The sequence below is a fragment of the Toxorhynchites rutilus genome, chromosome 2 (genome assembly GCF_029784135.1).
Source record: "Toxorhynchites rutilus septentrionalis strain SRP chromosome 2, ASM2978413v1, whole genome shotgun sequence".
Classification (NCBI taxonomy): Eukaryota; Metazoa; Arthropoda; class Insecta; order Diptera; family Culicidae; genus Toxorhynchites; species Toxorhynchites rutilus.
In genome coordinates this window covers 163,756,676-163,783,749 of record NC_073745.1, presented here as the reverse complement: position 1 = coordinate 163,783,749, position 27,074 = coordinate 163,756,676, and the positions used below count along the sequence as shown (strand labels likewise).

The 27,074-nt window shown below is 41.0% G+C and overlaps 1 protein-coding gene and 1 long non-coding RNA gene across 4 annotated transcripts; one reads left to right on the top strand and one right to left on the bottom strand.

Annotated features, from left to right (window-relative positions):
* Positions 1 to 13,120: 13,120 nt before the first annotated feature.
* On the bottom strand, positions 13,121 to 26,715 carry LOC129768120 (uncharacterized). 2 transcript variants are annotated; one of them, XR_008741634.1, is made up of 5 exons: positions 26,510 to 26,715; positions 26,033 to 26,445; positions 25,857 to 25,979; positions 13,451 to 13,502; positions 13,121 to 13,394 (listed from the first exon to the last, which is right to left on the bottom strand). It is a non-coding gene; the product is annotated as an uncharacterized LOC129768120 (long non-coding RNA). The 2 variants fall into 2 exon arrangements; XR_008741635.1 differs by lacking the exons at positions 13,121 to 13,394; positions 13,451 to 13,502 and adding an exon at positions 24,277 to 24,722.
* LOC129768119 (syntaxin-18) lies at positions 14,468 to 15,923 on the top strand. Of its 2 annotated transcripts, XM_055769552.1 has the most exons (4): positions 14,480 to 14,628; positions 14,684 to 15,294; positions 15,350 to 15,469; positions 15,528 to 15,923. In XM_055769552.1, the coding sequence occupies exons 2-4, from the start codon at positions 14,782 to 14,784 to the stop codon at positions 15,714 to 15,716; spliced, it is 822 nt and encodes a 273-aa protein (XP_055625527.1). In that variant the 5' UTR covers positions 14,480 to 14,628; positions 14,684 to 14,781; the 3' UTR covers positions 15,717 to 15,923. The 2 variants fall into 2 exon arrangements, with proteins under 2 accessions (XP_055625526.1, XP_055625527.1); XM_055769551.1 differs by having other exon boundaries at positions 14,468 to 15,294.
* Positions 26,716 to 27,074: the final 359 nt, after the last annotated feature.

Genomic DNA, 27,074 nt, shown 5'->3' with positions numbered 1-27,074 from the left:
CCACCGAACCGAATGTGTTCTGTTCCGAATGCGGGTTTTCTTATCGTCGCGAGCAGCTTTGCCAGCTAACTCGATCACTTCGGCGGCCGAAACTATATAACGACGGCTAGGTGGACTGGTGTACTGGTACTAACGCGCTCGGCCTAGCTACCCTTGCGGGGAACTCCAGATCAACACGGTTCGAGCGGGATTTTGCCTTTCCCTTCACTTTTCCTCCTTTACCATGTCCAGACATGGCTGCTTGGGTTGGTTTGTTGATGTGTTGTGATGAGAACCGATGTGCTGTACGGTTTGAATGAGAATGATCGTTACGGCAGCAGAGCGGGGATTTTTAAGCTGACTGGCTGGCTCGAGAATTACGCATGTGTGAGACTGCGACCAATGTTTCGTTCATTTTTTTCTTTTTCCTTTCCAATCGTGCTTCATTATATTTCGCTGCTGCTCTGGTTGCCCGTTTTGGTCGGTACGATTTGAGGAGCACAAAATGGACCAATCAAAAATGGGCACATAGTGCATTTTGACAATGGTTGATAATTCACAATTATTCAATTATTTATCTCAAGAAAAATGAAATGTTATTCATTATGATAGATGCGTAGATATATTTCCTATCAATTGATGCAAAAACCTTTGCGATCTATTGAGAAATGCTCGAGTTTTAAGCGTTCCAAATCTTGCATTTTTTCCTACTTGTTCAGTGCCTAGATTTCCATTTCACCCCCTATATCTTCCGGTTAGACGTAGTCCTACGTCAAAATATATCGCCCTCTAGTCCAAAGCAATAGAATAAAAAACAAATACAATCGATAACTACGAAAATAAAATTCTTTTTTTTTGCGAGTTAAATATTTTTTAATAAAAAGCTAGCTCATTGGCTTCATTTAGATATGTCGATAATCTAAACCAGTTCAGTGATTCTGAAGTCATAAATTTTTGAAAAAAGTCAGTTTTGTGAAAAAAATATTTTTCGGACCACCCTAAAATAGAAATGGTCACCCTAACGGAAAAATAAAAAAAAATACGGGTCTAATGTTTTGCGATAAAAAACAATCTACCACTTTTCATCGAAATCTGAGAATCACTATATCAGTTTGGAATTGAATGGCTGTATATATATATACAAAATATACAATAATATACAAAAGACAATCTTACGTGCATCGCGATGTACAAAATATTAATGAATCTATAAAACTTAACGTTAAAAGATATTTCTATAGATCCGCACACTTTTATAGACATTTCCACATTTTTAACAGATTTTCACATATTTTTACAGACTTTTTTCAAAAATAATCTGGCAACTCTTCGTTCCACTTTTTATCGAATGTTTTTAAATCGCAGGAGTAAACATTTACGTGACTGTGACTTCGTTTGTTTTTATTTTGTTCGGAGAAATATTATATCAGGAAAAGTGGACATTAAAAATGCGTTGCTCAGTGAAAGGCTGCCCGAATACCAATGAAAATGTTCGCGTTAGCTTTTATCGTATACCCTCGGAAACATACTTACAGACTCGCTGGGTCGATTGTTGCGGAGACGACAAACTAGTTCCGAATAAGGGTTTCCGTATCTGTGGAGTAAGTACGATGTTGAAATATTATTGTAAACCAAAAGGGTAGCACACCTTTCATTTACATTTTCAGGTTTATTTTGATAGAAATACATCGTTACATTTCAACCGGTAAAGAAACCTCGTGAGAAACCGTAATGCCTTCTCCACAATTAAGCCGGTAGTTGACTCAGAAGATTGCGTCCATCATCAATACGAAGCGTACATTGCTTTACCGTTATATTCATCACCAGGACTAGTGGGTCATAATTAAGCGGATTTCATTCGGCCAGCTTCACTTGCAAAGCTGTTTTCACCGACGTTAGGAAAAAATGTCTCCAAAACATTTCTCTTTTGCTATGCATGTACGTATCGAAATTCGCAAATGTCGAATTTTGCTCCCACATTAAAATCTTGGAGTGAACTAAGCGTTATTCGTAGGTTGTTTATATTCTGTCAGGCTCTGATACCTTGCAATATAAGATGCTTTTTCAGAAATACAATGGTCAATAATAAAATTGGAAAAATGTAGTTTGTTCATTTTATAAGTTTAATTATTTTTGCCTTTGATGGAAGCAGTCAACAAAAGCGTATCGGATTCGATAAAAGCAACGATAAGCGAAATTAAACAAGAATTGGGGCAAATTGGCAGTATGACTGAGAAAATAACAAATTATTTTGAAAACCACACACAAAAGATGGATCAGATACAGCCCACAAACTCTGATGTTTTGGATGAATTGAGAGCATTAACTTCGGCTATCAGTACAATGGAGGAAAATTTCATCACCCCACTCCAACGACCTTCTCCAAACTTAGCTGACGAACTTCAAGACTTGAATTTAAATTTTCTCGCTCCATCATCAGATCGAACCCCAAATTCTGTTGACGAACTTGATCAAGCTTCAAATTCCGGATGGAGATGGATTGAAGGACGCTACACTTCATGGAGAAGGTGGAAAGCTGACTGGAGTGATTATGATAGTGCAGCGAGAAATAGAAAAAACAGACCCAATCGAGAGAGGCAATGACAACATAAATTTTGACTATAATAATTACAGAAGTAACAGGAGCAACAGTAATAATAGACGTATTTGGCAGAACCGGCAGAACAGATCCAGCGATGGCGCCCTTCTTACGGATAAAATATTACTTGAGGCAGCAAAAAGGCAATTTTCTGGATCGAACTTCATCAACTTTCAACGTGGTGAAATACTCAACCCACCTAATAACAGAAAGAATTGGCTGTTAGGCCATTCAAGTTTTATGCATTAACGACGCTAAACTCACCAGAAGATAATGTGAGCACAGCTATCAACGATAGCAATGAAGAATCGAATCCGGCAGACGATAATTCTATTGCACCTGAAGATAGACAGGACTTGACAGCTCCGCTCCACGGAGAGGTCGAAAGTTTTAATAATTTGAACGTGCCGACATTCGAATCGCCGAGAGGATATCACATCAGAAATATAATCATTCCAGAACGAACTGCCTGCCGCACTGAACTTCAGGACCCTCGCACACGGTCTCTTGACGATTGTACGAATCCACAATTCTTAACGGCGTATTACCAAAATGTCAGGGGTATTCGCACGAAGACAAACGAATTGTTCTTGAAACTTCCTTCCTGCGATTACGACATTGTTGTTCTGACGGAAACATGGCTACGTCCAGACATCTCCAGCTCAGAGCTCATTTCAAGCTACGTCATATATCGATGCGACCGCAGCTCTGCCACTAGTAATCTTCAACGCGGGGGTGGAGTTTTAGTGACGGTTAAAACGACACTCAACTGCAAATCAGTAGCACTAGCAGACAGCGACAACCCCGAACAAGCTGTTGTCTGTGTTATACTTCCAAAGTCATCAGTATATGTTTGTGGCATTTACATAAGGCCCAACTCGGAACCAGCGACATATTCAACGCACTCCTCATCTGTTCAACAGCTTCGCGATCGCGCTTTGGATTCCGATACGATTATCGTCGTGGGAGACTACAATTTGCCCCGATTAACATGGCAAAAAGAAGAAGATGTTAACGGATTGTTGCCAACGAATGCTTCTTCTGAGCTTGAGCTTGAGCTTGGGTAGACTGTACAATTCATAGTTGCTCTCCGTGATTGACCTGAACCAACCAAATTGCACAAAGAACACACAGAATGACGCTTGGGACTAGCAAATCATTCTCGTTGTGCAATTTTCGGTGATTCGAGCTTTAAATGATCAATAACGACGCCGGCCACGTCCTTACAGTCACCAGGGGAAGGGAAGGAATGTTAGAATGATATTCGCCACCCGAAGGCCAGAAGGGTCGCCTCTATAGCGTGGTTCCCTAGCGTTTATCATGGAAAGGATAGTTGTTAGTAGGGAGAGGTAAAAATCAGGATTCACTGTGGTAAGTGATGTGATTGTGTAAACGTGAGCTATCGACATGGTATTCTTTAGGTAATCTGAGGAGGAAAACCTTTAAAACTAATTGTATGTATTCTATTTCTATCGCAAGTTCTTTAGATCTCTCCAATTGCTAAGGCGAAGAGTTGTATTTGGGAAACCTGATAAGGTCGTCGAGAGAACTATTGTACGCTTTATAGAACTCCAATCGCGGCGGGGGAGTTTTTTTTCAGGAAACCTGATAAGGTAACCAAGAAAACTCCTGTAAAACCAATAAGATGAGAAACTTACATCGCCATTTATCGCACACACACCTTATCAAACTTCAAATGCGACGATGAAAACCTATATTTGGGAAACCTAAGAAGGTCATCGAGAGAATTCCTCTAAAACTAATCGGACCGGCAATACACCTCGTTGATCATTGAGCAGACCCTTTATCGACCTCCAATCACGACGGCAGGCAGTTGATGAACATTGAACAATTCAACAATTAAAGAACTGGAGCATTAACAGAATCAAGAATACCAAAACCAAAGCATCAAAGAATTAAAGATCTAAAAAGTCTCCGTTCTGTTGAGCAAGCACGAAAACTACTCAAAACTTCCTGTACCCTGGCCACGCGCCGGCGAGCTACAGTATCCACCAAACGGAGGACGAGACTCTTCCCCTTCTTTTCTTATTTAAACACCCCTGGGTTCACCACTCCACTTCCATCCCCGGAACATACACACCAACACACACAACTATCTTGATCAATCATAGGACACGGACAAACTCAATAAAATATACACACCCACACACCAGAGCAGGCCCACCACGTAATAAATAAACAAATCTACATGTCAAGTCGATTCATTAACAAAATCATAACAGCGTGACATAATGCAACCCACAATACAAAGAAACAAATCCATATGAAAACAATCACGCGATCAGCAAATGAAAATAGAGAACATAACATACATCCACATCATCCTCAACGTTTCAACGGAAATGACGAGTCCAGCTCGTCAAAAACTTTCTTGCACAAACGAACAATGATGAGTCAGACTCGCCAGAAACTATTGAGGTTTGATGCTTTTAATGAGAGTAACATCTGTAAGTCATATCGAGTCTATTGCTTTGATACACTTATGTGCATGCTTCTAGTTACCGTTAAGCGGCCATAGACTCTGAATACTACCGCGCAATACCCCGGTCTGCGCAATACAATTGCTCGTCTAGGGGCAATATTCAAGCCCCTAGACGAACAACCACACCGCACAAACCAAAATACTGCGCAATAATACTGAACGTCTATTGGCCGCTTTGGAATGCAAACTGTATAAATCCACGCAGCCAAGCAGCGCTGACTGAAAACAAACCGTCATTCCAGGGGTCAATGAAGGTCACGCTCTCCACTCCACACTGACGCAAAACCTTCTGCAGCCGACGAAACCAGTCACCATGCCACGAACACATGTGCTCTCCTCTGCTCCCTGCAGCACACAACACATAACATAAACCATCAACAGCAGTCGACTCGAAAGACAGAACCATAGCTCGATTAGATAGAAAAAGGAAGAAACCTAAATACAGATACTACTTAGCTTAACAAGTGTTGTGGCTAATTCAACATCAACTGCTGATATGTGTGAACAAAACTGTTCATCGCCTCTTCCGCCTCCCACGGCATTGTGCTGCTCTTGAACAAGTAGAGTTTTTCGGTGATACTCTCACAACATCCATTGCAAGAACTCTCAGCTTCACTTGCACACCACTTCGACATACACTCGCTGTGTTGGTGGCTATAAAGCGAGAATTTCGTTTCGCTCTCTGCACATAACACCAACACATGCATCCGCGGCTCATGTAGGGAACTGAAAACCACGAACACACCGAAACTGAGCCGGCGACGAGGAAGCATTTTCTCAATTATAGCAAATGGATATGCTATAAGCATATCCATTTCGTAGTCAAAATTCACGCATCCTCCAAACCAAATGATTTTGTTTCACTAGTTAGCGACAGGGTGCCATATTGGCCATCAAAAATACCAACTTTCACGCACAAAAAACAGACGCAATCGCCACAATCCTTATAAAAAGAGAAGCACAAATACACACGTCCGTCGCGAGCCGATGTACAAATCAAACTCCCTTTTTGGTTCTTTGTGGAATTCCATTGGCAAACTATATCCACCCGAAACGCAACGGGCACTGTCGACAGTCAATTGAATCTCTGTTGCCAACGAATGCTTCTTCTGAACAAGAAACTATGCTAGTCGAATCGATGGTTGCCACCGGTTGTCTTCAAATCAACAGCCTATCAAACGCAAACGGCCGCCCCCTAGACCTGGCATTCGTCAGCGATCCTAGCGTAGTCGCGCCACCATCTGCCCTACTTAGAATCGATAGTCACCACATGCCGTTTGTTCTTCATATTGATTTACATCCTCGAAGAACGAACGGATGTAAATCGTCACAATCTTCTCACAATTGAGACTCATTATCACGAACTTCAAACCGCATCATTTCAGAATTACATCGCCCACTTGGAGACGACTGCGAAGCAAAACCCCTCCTATTGTTGGACGTTTATTCGCAATCGGAAGCATTCAAATCGATTCCCAGCCGAGATGACTTTCAACGGTAATAGTGCTGATTCCCCGGTAGGAATAGCCAATCTGTTCGCAGATCACTTCGAAAAGGTACACAGCACCATTTCACCAGCATTCTCGCCTGACAGTCTCAGAAATTGTCCAGTTTTCGATTTGAATTTACCGCTTTGAAATTTGAAATATCACAGCACGATGTCTCGTCTGCCTTGAGTAAATTGGACGTGTCTAAAGGTTCTGGAACTGATAAACTTCCGCCACTGTTCCTGAAAGAATGCGCCACGTCTCTGCAGATACCATTGACAATAATTTTTAATATGTCGCTACGTCACAGCACTTTTCCGCATCAGTGGAAAACAGCTTCAATATGTCCGATCTTCAAATCAGACTCCAATCACGCCGTTGAACATTACCGAGGCATTTCCATTCTATGTTGCGTGGCAAAAGTATTCGAAAGACTAGTTCATAAAATTTTATATACCGCATGTCAACCGATGATATCACATACCATGAGTCTCGAGGTTTTGGCAGGCCTACTCCCACTAAAAGATCGCTTCAATTTATTATCTCTTCGGTTCCTCATCCGGTGTAAGGTTATGAACCCATTGGTGATCGAAAATTTTGAGCAACTGATCGAGCTAAATTTTCACTCTGGATTCATGAGTTCATATCATGAATTCTCGCGTAACTTTTGAAAAGGTCCAATGTAACATTTTCGCCAACTCGAGAAAAACGTAGTTGAAAACCCGAACACTATTTCGCGAATTGTCTTAAAAGCTATCAATTTTGATCACTGTTTTCACCACTAGCTGTCAAGAATAACTCCGTAAAACCAATCGTAACTATTGTTCCGTGATTTGAGATTAAGGTTGAAGCCTCGGAGCGAAAAATGTTACATTGGACGTTTTGACTGCCCGCGTTTGCACATTGGACATATTACGTTGCACTATAAAAATTTGAAACTAACTAATAAACAACAATCCAAATATCAGCATTTCGTTCTAAAGACTGATTATTATTGTTATCACTCGTTGAATTGCACTGAAATCGATAACAACACTTGTAAGAAACAAATTCCAAAACGACCGAAGTACGACTGCGAGTTGTTTTGACTGCTTTGTTACTTCGGACGTTTCGGCCGTCGGAGGAAAGTGGCGTCCGAAGTAACAGCCGGGTGCTTAAAATTCGAATCTGTACATTGGATATTTTTTGTATCGGCGACAAAAAGATGAAGAAGATAGATACGTGAACGATTGTTTTTGTAATACATTCAATGATTGAAAACTAATAACGTGCATCCATTAACTCGATTTGTTTACATTTGTTACATAGGACCTTTTCAAAAGTTACGCGAGAATTCATCTCCATGCAGGTTGTTCCTTCTTCGTATACCCGACCGTGTTTGTTTTCCTGACTACATCAATTCCTCTGTACATTTTGATCTGTTCATGAAGGAGAAAATCCATGAAATTCCAGATTATCTTCTATCGGGGATCGTTCCTACGATCTTTAATGCAAAGTATGGGCGTATCAATTGCGATAATATCTACTTTACTGATGGGTCCTCTATGAATGAGTCCACAGGATTTGGAGTGTTCAACGTATTTTTTAGCACCTCACACAGTCTTCAGTATCCTTGCTCAGTGTATATTGCTGAATTGGCAGCAATACACTGGGCGCTGGACAGCGTCGCCTCACGCCCTGTTGAACACTATTACATTGTAACGGATAGTCTTAGCTCTGTCGAAGCTATCCGTTCAGTGAGGCCGGAAAAGCACTCGCCGTATTTCCTTGAGAGAATACGAGAAGTTTTGAGTGCTTTATCCAGACGCTGTTATGTCATTACCTTTGTGTGGGTCCCTTCTCATTGCTCAATTCCGTGTAATGAGAGGGCTGACTCATTAGCAAAGGTAGGTGCGATTGAAGGCGATATTTATCAGCGTCAAATCGCCTTCAATGAATTTTATTCTTTAGTCCGTAAAAATACCATCGCTAATTGGCAACGCAAATGGAACGAAGATGAATTGGGCTGGTGGCTCCACTCAATTATCCCTAAGGTTAGCTTCAAACCATGGTTCAAAAGTCTGGACTTGAGTCGAGACTTTATTCGCACCTTCTCCCGACTCATGTCCAACCACTGTCCATTAGACGCACTACTCTTTCGTATTAATCTTGCCGACAGCAATCTTTGTGTTTGTGGCCACGGTTACCACGACATCGAGCACGTTGTTTGGTCGTGCGAGTTGTATCTTGTCGCCAGATCGAATTTAGAAAACTCCCTTAGGGCTAGAGGAAGACAGTCCAATGTGCCGGTGAGAGATGTGTTGGCTCGGTTAGACCTTGATTACGTGTCCCAAATCTATATTTTCCTTAAAGCTATCGATGTTCGTGTGTGATTATGTTTATATCCTTATATCCTTTGCGTGCAATTGGTCCCCTTGCTATAAACAGTAGAATAAGTTGAAATGTAAATACACAATAGATATACGAATAGATTTAAGAATTGAGTGTGTGAGATTATTATTATTGTAACAATTTCCTTATATCCCATCCTTTTCCTGAACAAATATGTCACCTTTCTAAACTCGAGTAGACCGCGAGTAATCGGTTTTCTACCTTACTTACCTTAGATTTAGAAAATGTTTATGTATAGTAATTAAAATATAATTAAGAATTCGACTCCTTTAAACTTATGTAACTGAGCCTGTCAAAATAAACGAATTTAATAATAACCGATGATATCTGAATATCAACATGGCTTCGTCAGTAAACGATCGACAACGACTAATCTGATGACGTTCACTAACATTTTTCAACGGAAATCGAGCTCAGAAACCAGGTAGACGCAATTTACTTCGATTTTTCGAAAGCGTTCGACAAGGTTCCCCGCGCATCTCTATCGCATTGGGCTCACAGCAAACAATCTTTGTGATTGTGGCGATGGCTACCACGACATTGAGCATGTTGTCTGGTCGTGTATCCGGTTCCATGCTGCTCGCTCTCAGCTCTCTAGAGTACTGAGAGCACAAGGCAGACAATCGGATATCCCCGTCCGGGATATCTTAGGTAGCCGGGATCCTGATCTTCTGCTTCATCTATACCTGTTCCTCAGAAACGCCGATGTCAACGTTTAATGATGTTTCCTTCGTTGTGTCCCCGTTTCATATCCCTCCTATCCGATCGATAAACTTTTACTTAGTCGCGGCAATACATACACACACTCTTTACAAATGCACGGGCCGAAGGTTGTACAGTCCACTGATTATTCAACAAGAGCCAAAGGTTGTACCGCTCATGACAACTCTACACGAGCTGATGATTGCGCCGGCTAGTGACCATTCTATCCTGGATTCCTCGAGTCGAGAAAGACGCACCACGCTAGATATGGGGTACAGACTAGGGGTGCGTTGCTGATTAATGGTCAGCTGCATCCCAATAGGAAGTATCCCGTGTCGGGCACACGTACAGAGCATCGAAGACTGCGACATACCAATTATGAGAACACTTGTAATACTAACCTCGAGTCAACCGCGAGTAATCGGTTACATATTACTAACATAGTCTAAGCAAACATTGTCAAAATATTGAACTCCCGGCCCCGTTAGGCTGTAGCCATATGAGCCTTAATAAAATATATATTTTGGATAAAAAAAAAGGTTCCCCACGAACTTGCAGTAGCGAAGCTTAGTCACCTAGGTTTTCCGTATTGGATGTGTGAGTGGTTGCGTTCCTACCTATTTGGACGGTGGGCGTATGCAAAAATCAATGGCTCTCACTCTCGATACTTTCCTATCACATCAGGGGTGCCACAGGGAAGTGTTCTCGGGCCGCTTATCTTCGTTTTGTTCATAAACGACCTGAGCTTTCGACTGAATGCTGGAAAACTTCTCTTTGCCGACGATCTGAAAATTTATAGATCAATAACATCTCATCTTGACTGTTGCGCGCTTCAGGCTGACGTAGAGGAGCTACGGCGGTGGTGTGAGGATAACGGAATGGAATTGAACATCAAAAAATGCATAACAGTGTCGTTCACCCGCCGGCAGTCTCGAATTGAATTCCGTTATTCAGTTGGGCCTGAAACACTAGAGTGTGTTGATTCCATTCGCGACCTTGGAGTCGTCCTCGATAACAAACTGAGGTTCAATGAGCATATCTTCGTCACTATCGCTAAAGCGTTTGTAGCCCTTGGATTTGTTCGTCGGTGCACCAATAACTTCAGAGATGTTTACGCAATCAAATCGCTATACTGCTCCTTAGTACGTAGCATTTTGGAGTATGCTGCCTGCATGTGGTCTCCGTTTCACAGCACCCAAATCACACGATGGGAGAGAGTACAGCGCAGTTTCATCAGATATGCACTCCGACAACTCCCTTGGATAGATCCAGACCATCTCCCCGACTACTCGAGCCGCTGCAGACTGATCGCGTTGGAATCGTTAGCTTCTAGGCGCGCCAACCTTCAAAAAATATTTGTGTTTGATCTGTTAAATGGAAATATTGACTGTTCGTCCTTATTATATGTATCACTCTATGTACCATTCCGACAACTACGTGAGCGAGATTTGTTGTTTATCAATCGCCATAGGACTTCCTACGGATTCCATAACCCCTTAGAGAATTGTTTCCGTGAATTCAATAGTGCTTGTGCCGTGTTCGATTTTAACGTGTCCAAAACTGTGTTTAAAAATAGGATTAAGAATTTAATATAAGGATTTTGTCTGTGGAATTATAAACAATTCGAGACGGTGATAAATAAATAAAAAATTAAATAACAATACCTTTTTCATAGTGTTGATTATCATAAAAAAAATCATGAGTGTTGATCATTGGATCTTTTTTGACAGCCGTTTTGATTCAGTCCGCACCAAGGAAAGTGAAGTGGAAGGTAAAACGTAATGTCAGAATTGCCGTTCGGACCGTATCCCGTAAGTTTGAACTTATTTACATAGATGGTATCCAAACAACACTAAACATTGACTACAGTTTCGCCGGCACGGTTGATTGTCGTTATGAACCAGCACAAAAAAACAAAGCTGCAAATTATGCGCCAGTGGCGGTACCACGATCAAAGCACTCCCTGAATCACATTAGCCGAGCCAGCTGGCGGAAGCATATGCATAAAGGTTACTAGGTTACTATTTTCAACGACAACTGTTTATTTATTATACTGCTTCAAATACCTTCGACGAAATCAAATGTAACCATACCAACGTAAGTAATAACATAAACAAATCCAAACTTTTCGTCTTGCCATTCCTCATACGTCTTTTCTAAATAGTGTAAATTACGAGCCACCTGTTAACTCCACCATCTTGGTCCGCACTACCTAGCTGTATATATACACTGAGAGGAATAATTAGTATATATGACCAATTTTTTGGTAAATATTACCAATTCGTTGGTCTTTTTGTACTCTACTAATCATTGGTACATCCTACGAATAAAAATTGGTAGCCATAAATGTCAAACAAAACTACAGTTTGTAAGTCCAATGTTGGCTCAATTTTGAACTTAGTAATGGCTGATTTGTTGGTCCTCCATTGGTTAGATAATGACGATATTTTTCAAATAATTATTTTGTATTGCGAATATTTTTATTCTTATTAATATTCTTACTCTATTCTTAATTTTATAAAATTATTGAAAAGTTTTTCCTGTAGGTTTTTCTTTCCCCTTCCTGCTTCCTCAAATCGGCACCACGTCGTAGTACTCGGATGGGACATCAAAACAGTAGTCCTCGATAATGCATGTCGCACGCTCTTCGTTTTCCTTGATGTGGCTCACGCTGATTACAGGTGTCTCATAGAGCCCCCGCAGACTGCAGACAGTTTTACGGCCGATAGTTTGATCGGCCAACTTAATCAGTATGGAGAGATATGCATATGCGCACATTATACCGATTCAGTTGGGTCGGTTTTTGCACTAAAAGGCCAACTCGATCAAATTTTCTGCCGATAAAAAGTATGCATTCTGCGGAAGCTCTTATGCGAATATGTTGTCAAACATGACAACCACACAGAATAGCGATATTTCTACAAAACAGAACGAATTGCATAACAAAGTGACAAAAAAATTTAAAGATAATTAAGCATTTACCTATTTACACTGGAAATCCCAATCGAAAGTGACAGCGGAACATCAAATCTGCCGTAAGAAAAACCTTGTTATTAATAATATTCCAAACATCTTTCACACATCTAACTACACAGAAAAGTCGAAATTTACCTAATATAGCCACGTTCGTAGCACTGTCAACCGGTTTCGAAACCAGCGCCAAATCTTTTTCATTTTTGCCACTATCGATCGCCTTTGCTGACGGATCTTTACCTTTGTCTATTTCCCTTGGCGGATTGGTTGATAGCCGACGCCTCCGCCGCGGTCGAATTATCCGGCTGCGCATCCAATGATGTCCTCCGCGCTTTGACCAGAATCAGGAATGTTACTACTTGATGTGGCGCTCCATATCCGAGCGAAGGCAGCATGTACCGATCCAGCAATGAAGCGCCTTGGAGCAAATTTTCCACACAAACTGACTCTCCCCATTATGCTTGGACCCGTTTTTTTGTTGTTGTAGAGCGACCGGACGTGAAGTCGTGATTTGCGAAGAAAATTATACCGTAGATGGGACACATATATCACTTTCCCTCCGTCCGCATTTATGGGCTACTGTCGGTGGTAATGATTGTGATGATTTTCGCTGGGTATCGTCGCCAAGTACCGCTGTAGAATCATTGTGTTGTGACGATGTGTTTAAAATTGTGGAACTTCCGCCGTCGCATATTGTTCATCAGCTAGTGCAATTTTTACGACGGCGTGAACCCTTGCTATTGTTTTCTATGAATAAAAGCTGAAAAAAGGAAAATATTTAGTTAAAATGAATCATAACAAAAGCAAAATGTTTACCTCCGAATCGTTTCACTTCCACTAGACAAATGGCGATTGACACACACAGTTGCTAGAAATAAAAATACTCGAATTTACTTATGCTATGAAGTAAAATGTACGAATCATTGGTAGAGATGTATATTGCATCTGACATCAGTTTAACAAAGTATTGGTAACATGTACAAAAAATGTGTACATTTTACCAATGTTTCGACTACTAAAGATTTCTCGCGTAACTTTTGAAAAGGTCCAATGTAACATTTCCGTCAACTCGAGAAAAACGAAGTTGAAGACCCGAACATTAATCTGCGAATTGTATTGAAAGGTATCGATCTCTATCGCTACTTTCACCACTAGTAGTCAAGAATAACTCTGAAAAACCAATCGTAACTGTTGTTCAGTGATTTGAGCTAAAATTTGAAGCCTAGGAACGAAAAATGTTACATTGGACGTTTTGACTGCCGCGTTTGCACATTGGACATATTACGTTGCACAATGCGAATCTGAAACTAACTACTAAACAGCAATTCAAATATCAGCATTTCGTTCTAAAGACATATTATTGTTGTTATCACTCGTTGAATTGCACTGAAATCGCTAACAACGCCTGTAAGAAACAAAAACCCAAAACGACCGAAGTACGACTTTGTGTTGTTTTGACTGTTTTGTTACTTCGGACGTTCCGAGCGTCGGAGGAAAGTGGCGTCCGAAGTAACAGCCGAGTGCTTAAAATCCGAATCTGCACATTGGCGATAAAAAGATGAAGAAGATAGATACATGAACGATTGTTTTTGTAGTGCATTCAATGATTGAAAACTAAGAGCGTGCATCCATTAACTCGATTTGTTTACTTTTGTTACATAGCACCTTTTCAAAAGTTAAGCGAGATTTGGTAGTTGCACTTACTAATGTTTGCCTCCAGTGTACTAATCGATTTGTAAATCTAAAATTAATTATATTATAAGTCAGTAAATGAAAGCCTCAGTGTAAACAGATGATTCCCACATCCATTATTCAACTTGAGCTGTAAATGTTTACGTATGAACGTCATGAATCGGGAGAACGATAATGTTGCCGACAAAACAAGCGATTGAAATTATCTTTAATTCCCCAAAAACTTTCTAACAGCTTAGAGCAACGTCGAATTTTTTTTAGATATGGACATTACATTACTATTTAAAGCTTCCGTGAAAACTGTACGACTGAAATCTTCCAACTCATTTCCCGTGCCTAACAAAACGCGTATTTTAGCAAAGAAATCAAAAAATGAATTTTCAGAAAAGGCAAAAAAAATTCGATTCCAAATCACCCAGCTGAAGAATTTACTCGTGGAAAATCGAGCGGCATACATGCAGTTTGCAATTCATCTTAAAAAGTCAGCACAGATGTCGGACGAGGAAAGAGACGTTATAGATCGTGAATCCGATACAATCATTCGTGTATGCACCGAAACTATAAATGATTTCAAAACCGAGTGTCGAAAGTCAAAACAAAGCAAACAAATGACTGAATTTATGGAACTGGTAATTGAGGCACTGTCGAACTATATGCACGCCGTTCATCACATTGCAAACGAACAACGGCAATTCCGGATACAGCGCGAGTTAGAATCGTATAAATTCCTCAAGTTGAATTCCGATAGAAAATCGTTTCGCATGATCCCTCCGAAAATAGAGAATGAAAAACCGAATGATATTCTGAAGGATAATTCGGTGGAGTCGGAACCATCATCTCCCGACGATGATGATGACAACCTTACAGTTAAAAATTTGGATAATTCTAGAGTGAGCTTTGTTTCGCAGGACGAAGAACGCAGTTTAATTTTAGAAGATGACGAGGAGTTAAGTCCAGAGGACATTCAGGTTGTGTTCATATGCGATTCCATAGAAGTATTGTAAACTTGTTATATTCTTGCAGATTTTTGAGTCGGAAAACGTCCAACTATATAATGAATTGAAAGGACTGTCGGAGGAGGTCGAGCAGATAGAGAGAAATGTGGTCGATATTGCCCATCTGCAGGAAATATTTACCGAAAAGGTAAAACAGTATGAGCTAACGATCTAATGAAAATCTTTTAACTATTGGGATATTTCAGATTTCCTTACAAAAAATTGATATCGATCGAATTTCAAATACTGTTGTTGGCGCCACCGAGAATGTAAAGGATGCAAACGAGCAAATCAAGCAAGCTATTCAACGGAATGCCGGACTTCGGGTTTGGGTTCTATTCTTTCTGATTGTGATGTCTCTTACATTGTTATTCCTTGACTGGTATAATGATTGACAGAATCATTTTTTCGTTATATGTACAGTTTCTTACAGCAATTATAAATTGATTGTTATGTACCGTTTTGTTCAAGTGTGTTATCACTGCATTTATGCAATAAAATGATAGACTAAATGAAACGATATTGTAGCATTACAATCGAATATTTCAAGTAGAATGAACATTGAGAATTTGAGTATTTATATATTTTTTAAATCATCTCGTTGCGACTATTCTATAGAATATGTTCCATTTTTGTATGAAAAATATACTTATTTGAATAATAAAATGGCAATCGCTAGTCACTACTTTTCCCCATATTTTTGGCAATTTACGGATTCTGTTGTGAAAGAAGAGTGCATCTTCTGAAACCAAGAATGAATCTAGCCAGTTTTTGATACCCTGTTCTGATGCGAAGCGTATTCCACTTAAAGCGTTCTGCATCGATCGAAACAAATGGTACTTGGAAGGGGCAAAGTCTGAGCTATAAGGCCAAATAGTTTTTAACTCGAACAGCAACATGTGGTCGAGCGTAGTCATGGTGGAGTGTTATGGGGTCGTCTCTGGTCGCATAACCTGGACGATTTTCGGCAATAACTCGCTTTAAACGAATCAATTCTTACCTGTAGAAGTCTCCTTAGTTTTTTTATCCAAAATATATATTTGTAATAGGGGCTTATGACGTCAGCCTGACGGAGCCGGGAGATCAATATTTCGACAATGTTTGCCTTGCGACTATGTTAGTAATATGTATCCGATTACTCGCAGTTGGCTCGAGGTTAGTATTACATTGCATTTTCTTATTTGGGATGCTGCAGTATCCAATGCTATGTACGTGTGGCCGACACGGGATACTTCCTATTGGGGTGCAACTGACCATTAATCAGCGACGCCCCCTAGTCTTTACCCCATATCAATCGTGGTGCGTCTCTTTTGACTCGAGGAATCCAGAGTAGATCACAATCGGTACAATCCTCAGCTCGTGTAGAGTTGTCATGTGCGGTACAATCTTGTTTCTTGTTGAATGATTTTTTATAGAGGTGAGGAACGCTCTACCGGCCTTATCTGGGAAGGGTTAACCCAGACGTCGAATGGGGATCTCACCCGCAAAAACCAAGCCCTTACTCGTTGCCTCATTCCCCCTGGGATCACATCTGGGCGATTACTTCAGGGGGCGGCTGTGCTCATGCCCTTCACGAGTTTTCAACGCATACTAGCGTTTTCTCAATATTCTTATTCACCATTCGTTTTTCTCTCCACTACGCTTATATCCATTTCACAGGTATCCATTCACCCGTCGAGACGTGAACCGATTAGGAATTGCTCTCCAACTTGACGCGCAACCCGTCACAGCCACCTTCGCGGGATTTTTCTTCCCTACGGATCACCGATTAGGTAATGCCCTCCATCATGAAGTGCACTCCGTCACAGCTACCCTCGTTGGGCACACCCCGTTTTGATCACATCCTTCTTGACTCTCACTCTATCTCAACGACCCACACAGTGATCAGCATTTCAGTCCACGCTCAGACATTACCAGCACGCCTTTTTATGTTCAATACGCCAGTTTCTTACTATCTCCAGCAGCCATTCACCCATCGAGACGTGTACCGATTAGGAATTGCCCTCCAACTTAACGCATAATCCGCCACAGCCACCCTCGCGGGATTTCTCACCTGTCGAGACGTGAACCGATTAGGAAGCGCCCTCCAACTTGACACGCGCCCCGTCTCAGCCACCCTCGCAGGATTTCTCCTCCCAACGGAGCGCCGATTAGGCTGTGTAACTCGCATTCTGTCACAGCTACTCTCGGTGGGTACCATTCGTTTGAGCAGTCCTCGCAGGTGTTCTCCTTGAACAGTCAGGCGTTGGCATTGATTGATTCCGATGAGTTTCGAGAGCCTCAAACCAGGCTGAACGCCTTTTGCTACTGCAGGGTCCCGCGTTGTTCGGCATTACCCTCGCTATCGCACTGATAGATTTTCCTGCTTTCTCGCAGGCGTAGTCGACATGGTTGTTGAAATTCAGCCGGTCGTCGATAAGAACTCCCAAGTACTTCAACACACGCTTCGAAGTTATCACGTGTTCACCGTTACACGGCTTTGCAATTACTCACGAACAACACTTCCATTTTGTTATGAGTAATCCTCAGTTTCGCTGCTTGCATCCAGTTCTTTACTGTAACGATGGACTCGGTTGCTAGCATTTTCACCTCTTCGAGCGTTTCTCCTGTCACTGTTAGAGCGACGTCGTCCACGAAGTCCAATAGAGCCTTGTGGTACTCCGGACGCTATATTCGTCGGTACCTGCCCTCTGCTCATCTCGTAGACTAAAACACGGTCCTAGAAATAGCTGCCTAAGATTCTGCACAGGTACCCAGGAACCTTCATACGGTGCAGAGACCTGGCGATGGCGTCCCAGTTGGCGCTATTAAACGCATTCCTCTCGTCGATCGTTACTACTGCGCAGTGTCGGTCCCCCTTTCGCTTTTGTTTGGACGACTTCTCAGCTTTTCCGATCACCATCCGGATGGCGTCAATAGTGAACCTGCCATTCAGGAAGCCGAACTGCATTTTTGACAGACCATGGTCAATCTCCGTACATTTCGTCAGCCGGTTGAGGATAATCCTCTCCAAGAATTTTCCGAGCGTATCCAGCAAGCATATAGGCCTACATGATGCTGGTACTCCCGGGGGCTTTCCTGGTTTCGGCAGCAACACTAACTTCTGTATCTCCCATTGTTTAGGAAAGTAATCACCATCCAGACGTTTCTGTAGCACTGTCCTGAAAATGTCCGAGAACGTCTGTATCACCCCTTTCAAGGCCACATTGGGAATTTCGTCGGGACCGGACGCTTCCTTCGTCTGCAGTCTTTTCGACGCGGGAATAATCCTTCTACAATGCCTTCAGCTTCTCGGGACACGATTCCACGGGCGTCACAGGACTATCACGACTCGATAAGCATCGTAGTTTTCCGCGTTCCAGTCTAAAGCTCTACTATCTAGACGAAGTGCTTCAACGAAAAGGTCCTTGTCGAAAGCATTCGTCTTCCACTTCCGCTCACTGCTTGTTGTCCTCCGTACTATCACGTGGTTTCGTTGGCCGATTCTATATCGGATCGCCTGGTGGTCATTATGTGTGTACGATTCGCACACTTTCCACTCCGCGTTCGCCACCAACGACGGACTGCAGAAGGTGATGATAGATTCGCGGCCATCTTTACGGAAGGTGCTGGTGGTTCCTTCATTGAGTAGCGTCACTTCCAGCTTTGCAAGAGCTTCCAGTAGACTGTACCTTCTTACGTTGGTACATCTACTTTCCCACTCCACCGCCCAAGCGTTGAAATCACCCCCAATGACGATCAGTTTCCTACCGATTAATTCCGCGGTCATTGCGTCTAGCATCTGGTCGAACTGCTCGTTGTCCATCTCGGGGGTGTATAGCAACTGCGCATGAAGATTCCATTAATTTTGGAGATAGCGAAACCTTCATATGAGCCTCCAACCACTTCCTGGATAGGACATCTGCCCATTTTTGAATGATAAGCAATGAGTATGTGTATGTGTGTGTGTATGTATTGCCGCGACTAAGTAAAAGTTTATCGATCGAATAGGAGGGATATGATACAGGGATACAAAGGAGGAAACATCATAAAACGTTGACATCGGCGTATCTGAGGAACAGGTATAGATGGAGCAGAAGATCAGGATCACGGCTACCTAAGATATCCCGGACGGGGATATCCGATTGTCTGCCTTGTGCCCTCAATGCTCTGGAGAGCTGAGAGCCAGAGCTGGAACCAGACAACATGCTCAATGTCGTGGTGGCCATCACCACAATTACAAAGATTTTTTGCTGCGAGCGCAATGCGATAGAGATGCGCGTCTAGGTTGTAGTGATTGGACATAAGCCGAGAAATCACGCGAATGAAATCACCACCTACATTCAATCCCTTGAACCATGCACTCGTCGTGACCTTAGGGATAATCGTGTGTAACCAATGACCGAACTCATCTTCACTTCACATGCGCTACCAACTTAAGAGTGTGCGCTGACGAAGAATGTGAAAAAATCGTTATAAGCAAATTTGCTTTTTAAAAAGTGTGTCTTCTGAAGCGCCCACCTTAGCTAGCGAGTCCGCTTTCTCATTCCCCGGAATCGAGCAATGAGAGGGAACCCATGCTAAGGTAATCTTGAATAACTTTTCGATTAAAACACTCAATAGTTGTCTTTTTTTTTTTTTTGACGTAGGACTACGTCTAACCGGAAGATATAGGGGGTGAAATGGAAATCTAGGCACTGAACAAGTAGGAAAAAATGCAAGATTTGGAACGCTTATAACTCGAGCATTTCTCAATAGATCGCAAAGGTTTTTGCATCAATTGATAGGAAATATATCTACGCATCTATCATAACGAATAACATTTCATTTTTCTTGAGATAAATAATTGAATAATTGTGAAATATCAAGCATTGTCAAAATGCACTATGTGCCCATTTTTGATTGGTCCATTTTGTGCTCCTCAAATCGTACCGACCAAAACGGGCAACCAGAGCAGCAGCGAAATAGAATGAAGCACAATTGGAAAGGAAAAAGAAAAAAATGAACGAAACATTGGTCGCAGTCTCACACATGCGTAATTCTCGAGCCAGCCAGTCAGCTTAAAAATCCCCGCTCCGGTGCCGTAACGATCATTTTCATTCAAACCGTACACCACATCGGTTCGCATCACAACACATCAACAAACCAACCCAAGCAGCCATGTCTGGACATGGTAAAGGAGGAAAAGTGAAGGGAAAGGCAAAATCCCGCTCGAACCGTGTTGATCTGGAGTTCCCCGCAAGGGTAGCTAGGCCGAGCGCGTTAGTACCAGTGCACCAGTCCACCTAGCCGGCGTTATATAGTTTCGGCCGCCGAAGTGATCGAGTTAGCTGGCAAAGCTGCTCGCGACCCGCATTCGGAACAGAACACATTCGGTTCGGTGGACAGCAAGACAACAGGCAGTTGCAGCGAGTGGCGAGTGGCAAACGCAATCGCCAAACGGCATCAGGTAGCAGAAGAAAAAAGTTTGTTCTTTATACAAACTGCTTTGGTGGCAAATCCAGAACAAGGCGGCATCGAGGGCGTTCGAAATGGTTTTTTTTCAAAACCACGAGTACTAAGTTTTCTAAATTGGAACCATTCCATAAAACAAGGCGCTTCCAAAAAAGAGTTTAGGAAATACAGTTCAATGCTTTCTAAAACAATATCCAAAATCATAATAAAACACAAATTGATTTTTTCATAATTTGTTTGCCAGGATATGATGAGTATGTGAATTTGGCAGTTGTTCTGAGCTTATTGATTTTCACCAATTCTTAAATTGCTTCTAGATTGAAAGTACAGTAATTTACACTTATCTCGACATTTAGCTAATTGGACGGACCTGTAATGCGACATATTTAGTTGGACATTTTTGTAAACATAGAGTTCGGGGTCCAAATTATGACCCCACATTGAAAGTCGACACTGTACCACTATCATCGCAAATGTTCAATTACAGGTTAAAATTACCTCCAATCCGACACTGAGTGGTGGTAATACGACGTGCCATTGAATGTAATTTATTGTACAATATGTCACGAGCTGGATGGGAAGAAATTTTCCAACTGTGAAAGCTATGGCGAGTGGCAATCGCAATCGCTAAACAGGAAGGTTTAACCGAACAAGATGGGAATATCGAGTGATAACAAAAACACAACACCCAAGGTTCTTTTCAGAACCATCAACATATTCATAAAGAGTAAACAGTAAACTAATCCATTTTTCAGGTAGATAGGTAGGTATTCACGTAGGAGAAGAAAATAAAACAATATATTTAAAATATATATTTAACAAAAGCTGTCCCCTTTGTATAGTCCTACGTCACTCCGGTTATGTCCCCGACATTACCCACCCGTCTTTTTTTCCCCAAAATATATTTTTTATTAAGGCACATGTGGCGTTAGCCTGACGGGGCCGGGAGTCCAATATTTTGACAATTTTTGTCTTACAACTATGTTAGTAATATGTAACCGATTACTCGCGGTTGGCTCGAGGTTAGTATTACAAGTGTTCTCATAATTGGTATGTTGCAGTCTTCGATGCTCTGTACGTGTGCCCGATACGGGATACTTCCTATTGGGATGCAGCTGACCATTAATCAGCAACGCCCCCCTAGTCTGTACCCCATATCTAGCGTGGTGCGTCTTTCTCGACTCGAGGAATCCAAGATAGAATGGTCACTAGCCGGCGCAATCATCATCTCGTGTAGAGTTGTCATGAGCGGTACAACCTTTGGCTCTTGTTGAATGATCAGTGGACTGCACAACCTTCGGCCCGTGCATCTGTAAAATATAGTTGTCTTATTATTGTTAGAAAATAAGATGAGCGTTCATCAACTTTCATTGAGCGGATTGCCTCTATTGAGCTGAGACTCTGAAAAAAGCGTTTGGCCAGGTTTTAGCAGCTCATAGTGGATTACACCCTTTCGATCCCACCAAATACAAATCATTACACCGCGGATACTCGACTTCGGCATTGATATTCCATTTTGGATTGTCGCGGTGACTCGATATTTCGTCCCCGGTTTCATTTCGATGCCTTTTCTTTTTCTTTTTGTGTCGTTCGAGAATCAGTTCGGAAATGCAAAATCGCCGTTCGACATCTCTCGCTCTCAATTTGTATTGAACATGATCTACTTACTTTGGGATGTAGCCTGTTGATTTGAGTAGTTCAGAAAAAGCTTATCGAGTTGCTTCCAATGATTCTGTAAGCTCTGTTTGTGTTTAACACGAATTTTGATCGAGTAATCTCTCTAATTTTGTTGTCTTTAAACTTTTTCGGTTAACTCAAACGCTATGTGGGCAAATGAACCGTGAACGAGATATTACCACAACTGTAACGGCTTTTTGTTGTTTTCGCATCAAACTTTGCCACCAAATAACCTTCTGAACACCACTCACGAATATACTTATTTTTAATAACTATTTTTCCAATAAATATTAGTAATAATTGTCGTCTTAATCATATCGACGCGACGATATTCTCTTACCTGGTTTAGTGTAACCTAATGCCGGCGCTACACGATGCTACGAACATTCCCGAATGTTGGACGTTCGATGGTTCGACGCATCGTATAGTCGATGGGCGAACTACGAACCTCCAATGTCGAATATTCGATTTTGGAGGCAATCCGTTCGTTGTGGGTTCTTTGGCACGAGTCAAAGGATTTTTGTCATTCGCTCAATTCGCCACTCGATGGCATTCAATACACTGCTATTCGCGTTGACGTCGAAATGGTGTCGACATCTAGATACGACATTAGTTTGCATGAGGCCAACTATTCTCTATCAGATTAGTCGGTTCTAAGACAGTTTCAATTTGTTAAAATTTGTATGAATTTTTTCTCTTTGCGTTATTTGCCTACTAGAAATACGTTGTTCTGACCTCAGTTTAAATTATTTTATATGAATTTTCAGATATTCTCACCAAAACTTACCATTATAATATAACATTATCTTTAGACACAGTTTTTGTGTGATATGTTTTCACTACTTGCAAGCAAAAGTGATTTTCATTTACATAGAGTACTAAATTGATTTGGAAAAACTAATTTTCATTCATACTTTTGATGTTAAAAGCGTGTTTATTTCTTCTGCAAACCCATATTATCATGCCTACTCCCTTATTTCGTAATGCGAAGCTCAATGCCGTCAACGCGGATTGGCGATCTAACGTACAAATCTACACCTAGGTGGCGCTGCGGTGAAAGTGATGATGATTTTAAATTTTGCCATGTGAGCTTATGGAAGGTTTGTAGTTCTTTCCATGAATTACAATGTTATAATCATAAAAGATTATTTGATTGCGATAAGTTTGTAAGAAATTTAATTCTGCTCAATTTTATATATAACATGTTATTTATTTACCTCTTTCAGTAGTGAGAACTATAAAAATGTTGACAATGGTTGAATTAAAGAAGGAAATTCGAGAGCACAATCAAACACAAGTAGAAAAATGTACGATTCCTGCATGTGAGAACTACCTTGGAAAGCCCGGAAGTAAAATATACGTGATTTGTTTTTGAGTTTTAGGTTACATTAGCATCATTTTCTTAGTTCAAAAACAAAATCCAGATGTCTCACCGATCGTTTACGTTTTGCGTTAAGGCTGATTTAGACGATGCCAGTCAGTGCTCTAGTTGAAGTCTCCAGTGAACAGAGAACAGACACTCTGTTCAAGTTACTTGTACCAGTATCAAACAAGTAATTGGCCTCTAACTTAAACAGATTGTCTGTTCTCTATTCACTGGATACTTCAACTAGAGCGCTGACTGGCATCGTCTAAGGCCACGGTGATACTGCCTGCAGCTTCTTACGAAAATAAGGATGCACGAAAAGCATACAATCGTGAGAAGTAAACAACCACATAGAGTTGTATTGGTGTGGTTACATTGCTTCCCACTTGCTTCGTTCGAATTCGTCAGCTTTTATCGAATAAAACTGTTTGTTTCTTTTCGTCATTTATCGCACAATCAAATTTTCGTGCGTACTCCGAGCCAATGTAACCTTACCCTAAATCAGCCTTTAGATCGCCAATATAATTCGTTCGAATCTCTCTTTTTGACAGATTGGTTTGTTGAAGATAAAGGAAGTAAGAAATTGATTGGTAAAATTCAAAATATGCGGCAAAATATTGCAGTTTAAACCCTGAATTCCTTGTTCGTTGGTTGCGTTGTTGAAAATCAGCCTCTCTGAATCACCAGTTTTGTTGGTTGCCATTGTTCGACGTGCTTCTCAACGAATTGCTTAGAAATCGGTCCTCGGCCTGTAGTATCACGTCGTCGAAGCTATATCGGTGCTCACTTCCACTGACTCTCCGTAATTTTTCCAGAAAATGATACAAGAACGCTTCGTTGTTAAGGATCAATCTGATAACTTTCTAATGGCTGTGTAACTGTGTTTCCCTAAATTTGTATATACCCTGAATTGTATAGCATGTTGCTGCGAGATGGGAAATGAAAGGTGGGAAGATTTTTAAATCTGTGACGTCACATATTTTGTTTTATGAATGTTACTTTTCTTATAATAGTCCACTACATAGGAAAAGTGTTGTTATTAAAAGTAAAAATAAGCAGATGAAATGAACCAGTTTTTTTTCTTTAATCGATGCTAGCGTTCAAAATCATAAGGGTTCAACTGACATTTTAGTCGAAACTGAAATTTCAGTATTATTGAGGTGTTCTATACTTAATTTCAATTCAATTTTACTTCTCGCTACGTCGACCAAAAACGTAAATGAACGAAGTCAGAGTCACAGAATTATTTGATGGAGAAACATTCCACAGTGCATGGGAGAAAAGGTAGCAAGTTTTTTTTCATGTAAAATGAACTTTGAAAAAAAAAATTGACTCCGTATGACCTAGATTGAGACGAAAAGTTTTCCGCTTGTGTCTTAGGGACCTATTCTAGAATACGAGACGAGCAATTCGTCTCGTCTCGTCTCGGCTTCAGTCACTGTCGAGACGAGCAAAATATCCTATTGCAGTACACGAGTTTCATTGAAATGTTTCATTAGGTAGACCGGTAGAGCTCTTTCATTTTTGACGGGTATAAATATCAATATTTACATTTGGTTGTGGCCAAGGTGTGTATATATGTGTATAGGTGTGTATATATATGTACACCAGCATCATCGTCACTTTAATATGAAGGGAAATACGGTTTATAGAGCAGGGGTTGTTTGTTTTGTTATTGCCTGATACCTGGTGTCCAGACCGAAAAAAAATGTTGTTTGCTCGAATCATTTTATTGAAGAGAGCTATGAGGAACTAAGTGTGAAGATTGGGGCTAAACTGCGCAGATAATTTTTGAAAAATGGTGTGGCAGGAAACTTAAATCTTAAAATGATATTCACAATGCATTCCACTTTTAGCATTACCAATCGGACCTATGAACCAGGATAGTACTATATTTTATACTTTCGAGAATTCATTGTTGGAGGCAGCGGTAATAACACCATACTGAGTGGTACACCTAGCAAAAGCATATGCAAGAATAACAACAATGTTGCTACTACAATGAAGAAATCCTATGAAACAGCTTATCCTATATAAAACATAGGAGTAGATCGCTTACCTGTTTCTGTGTAAAGTAAAAATTGGCCATCACAAAGTTTTAGCGAATTGTCAATGCGCAAGAAGCATTTAGCATTTAAAGCATTTAAATTTCAGCGTTTTTCAAATTTTAATGATTTTTTTCCTGAAATAGATTATCTGTCAATGTTTACAAAATGAAAAACATCATGTTCTCACCTGTGTGTAACCGTGTGTGGTATTTCATTAAACCTCCGTCCTCGAGGATTTTCTGCGTTTATGACGGATTTTCTTTTGCGGACCATCCAAACTACCTTTTCTTGCAGCCGGAATTGTTAAGGTGTTGTTTTCTTCTTCGTCTATTTTTATGATATTAGAGTTTTTCATTTTGTCTACTAATTAGCGTTTCGGGTTTCTGTTCGATTGTATCCGTCTCGGTAATGTTATCTTTATTTGACAGCTGGCGGTCATCAATCAATAACTCTTGCTCCATCTCGGAAATAATGTTGACGGTTATGAACTCCTGGTGGCATTTGTCGCACGTAGGATAACTACTTAACTGGGGAGTGAAACTGCTCAATTTCTGCAGGATAGGTTTTAGTATCTGCGCTTGATGGCGAACGCATTGGTCACTGTTGAATATGCATACGAATTAAAAATACGGCTTGTAATGAAACGGGTTTTCAATAAACTTACATGTTGTAGCTCACAAACGCTATCCCACTCTTCCAGTGCAGTTTTATATATCCGAATAAAAGCTTTTTAATAGCTTTGCCGACAGCTACTTTCTTCATTTGATTGAACAGTTTACCCTTGCCGCTTGCATCGAACGAATCCCAGATTTTTCTGGTTTCATTCACATTCGCCGTTTCGAATCATAACAATACTTTGCAACCATTCTCGGTATGGTTTTCAGAATAACACTTTTCTTTTAAGACCACTTGTAACAGTAATTCATTAATTTACAAACTAAAAGCATCTAAAGCTCAGACTCCGTATTAGATTGTGTAGCATCTCCAATCTGTATATTCTATGGGTGACTTATTGGTGTGTTGCAAAAGTTTTGGAAAGGATGGATCAATACTTATGCACTGCTTTCGGGGCCACATGTATATATTAAACAGTGGTCGGTAAATGGCTGAATACAGCGAACATATAACTCATTATGATGATCCATTTATGATGTAGCCTATGATTCAGCAACTCCTATCTCTACCTCCCCGTGGTACCGACTGGGATACGAGCAACCTTCGGAAAGATC

What these genes read in the sequence shown, in the direction of transcription:
- LOC129768119 (XM_055769551.1), top strand. Translation starts at nt 14,590, where the DNA reads ATGGACATTACATTACTATTTAAAGCTTCCGTGAAAACTGTACGACTG. An exon ending in TAAGTCCAGAGGACATTCAG is followed by an intron (nt 15,295 to 15,349) that starts GTTGTGTTCATA and finishes ATATTCTTGCAG; the next exon opens with ATTTTTGAGTCGGAAAACGT. An exon ending in AGGAAATATTTACCGAAAAG is followed by an intron (nt 15,470 to 15,527) that starts GTAAAACAGTAT and finishes GGGATATTTCAG; the next exon opens with ATTTCCTTACAAAAAATTGA.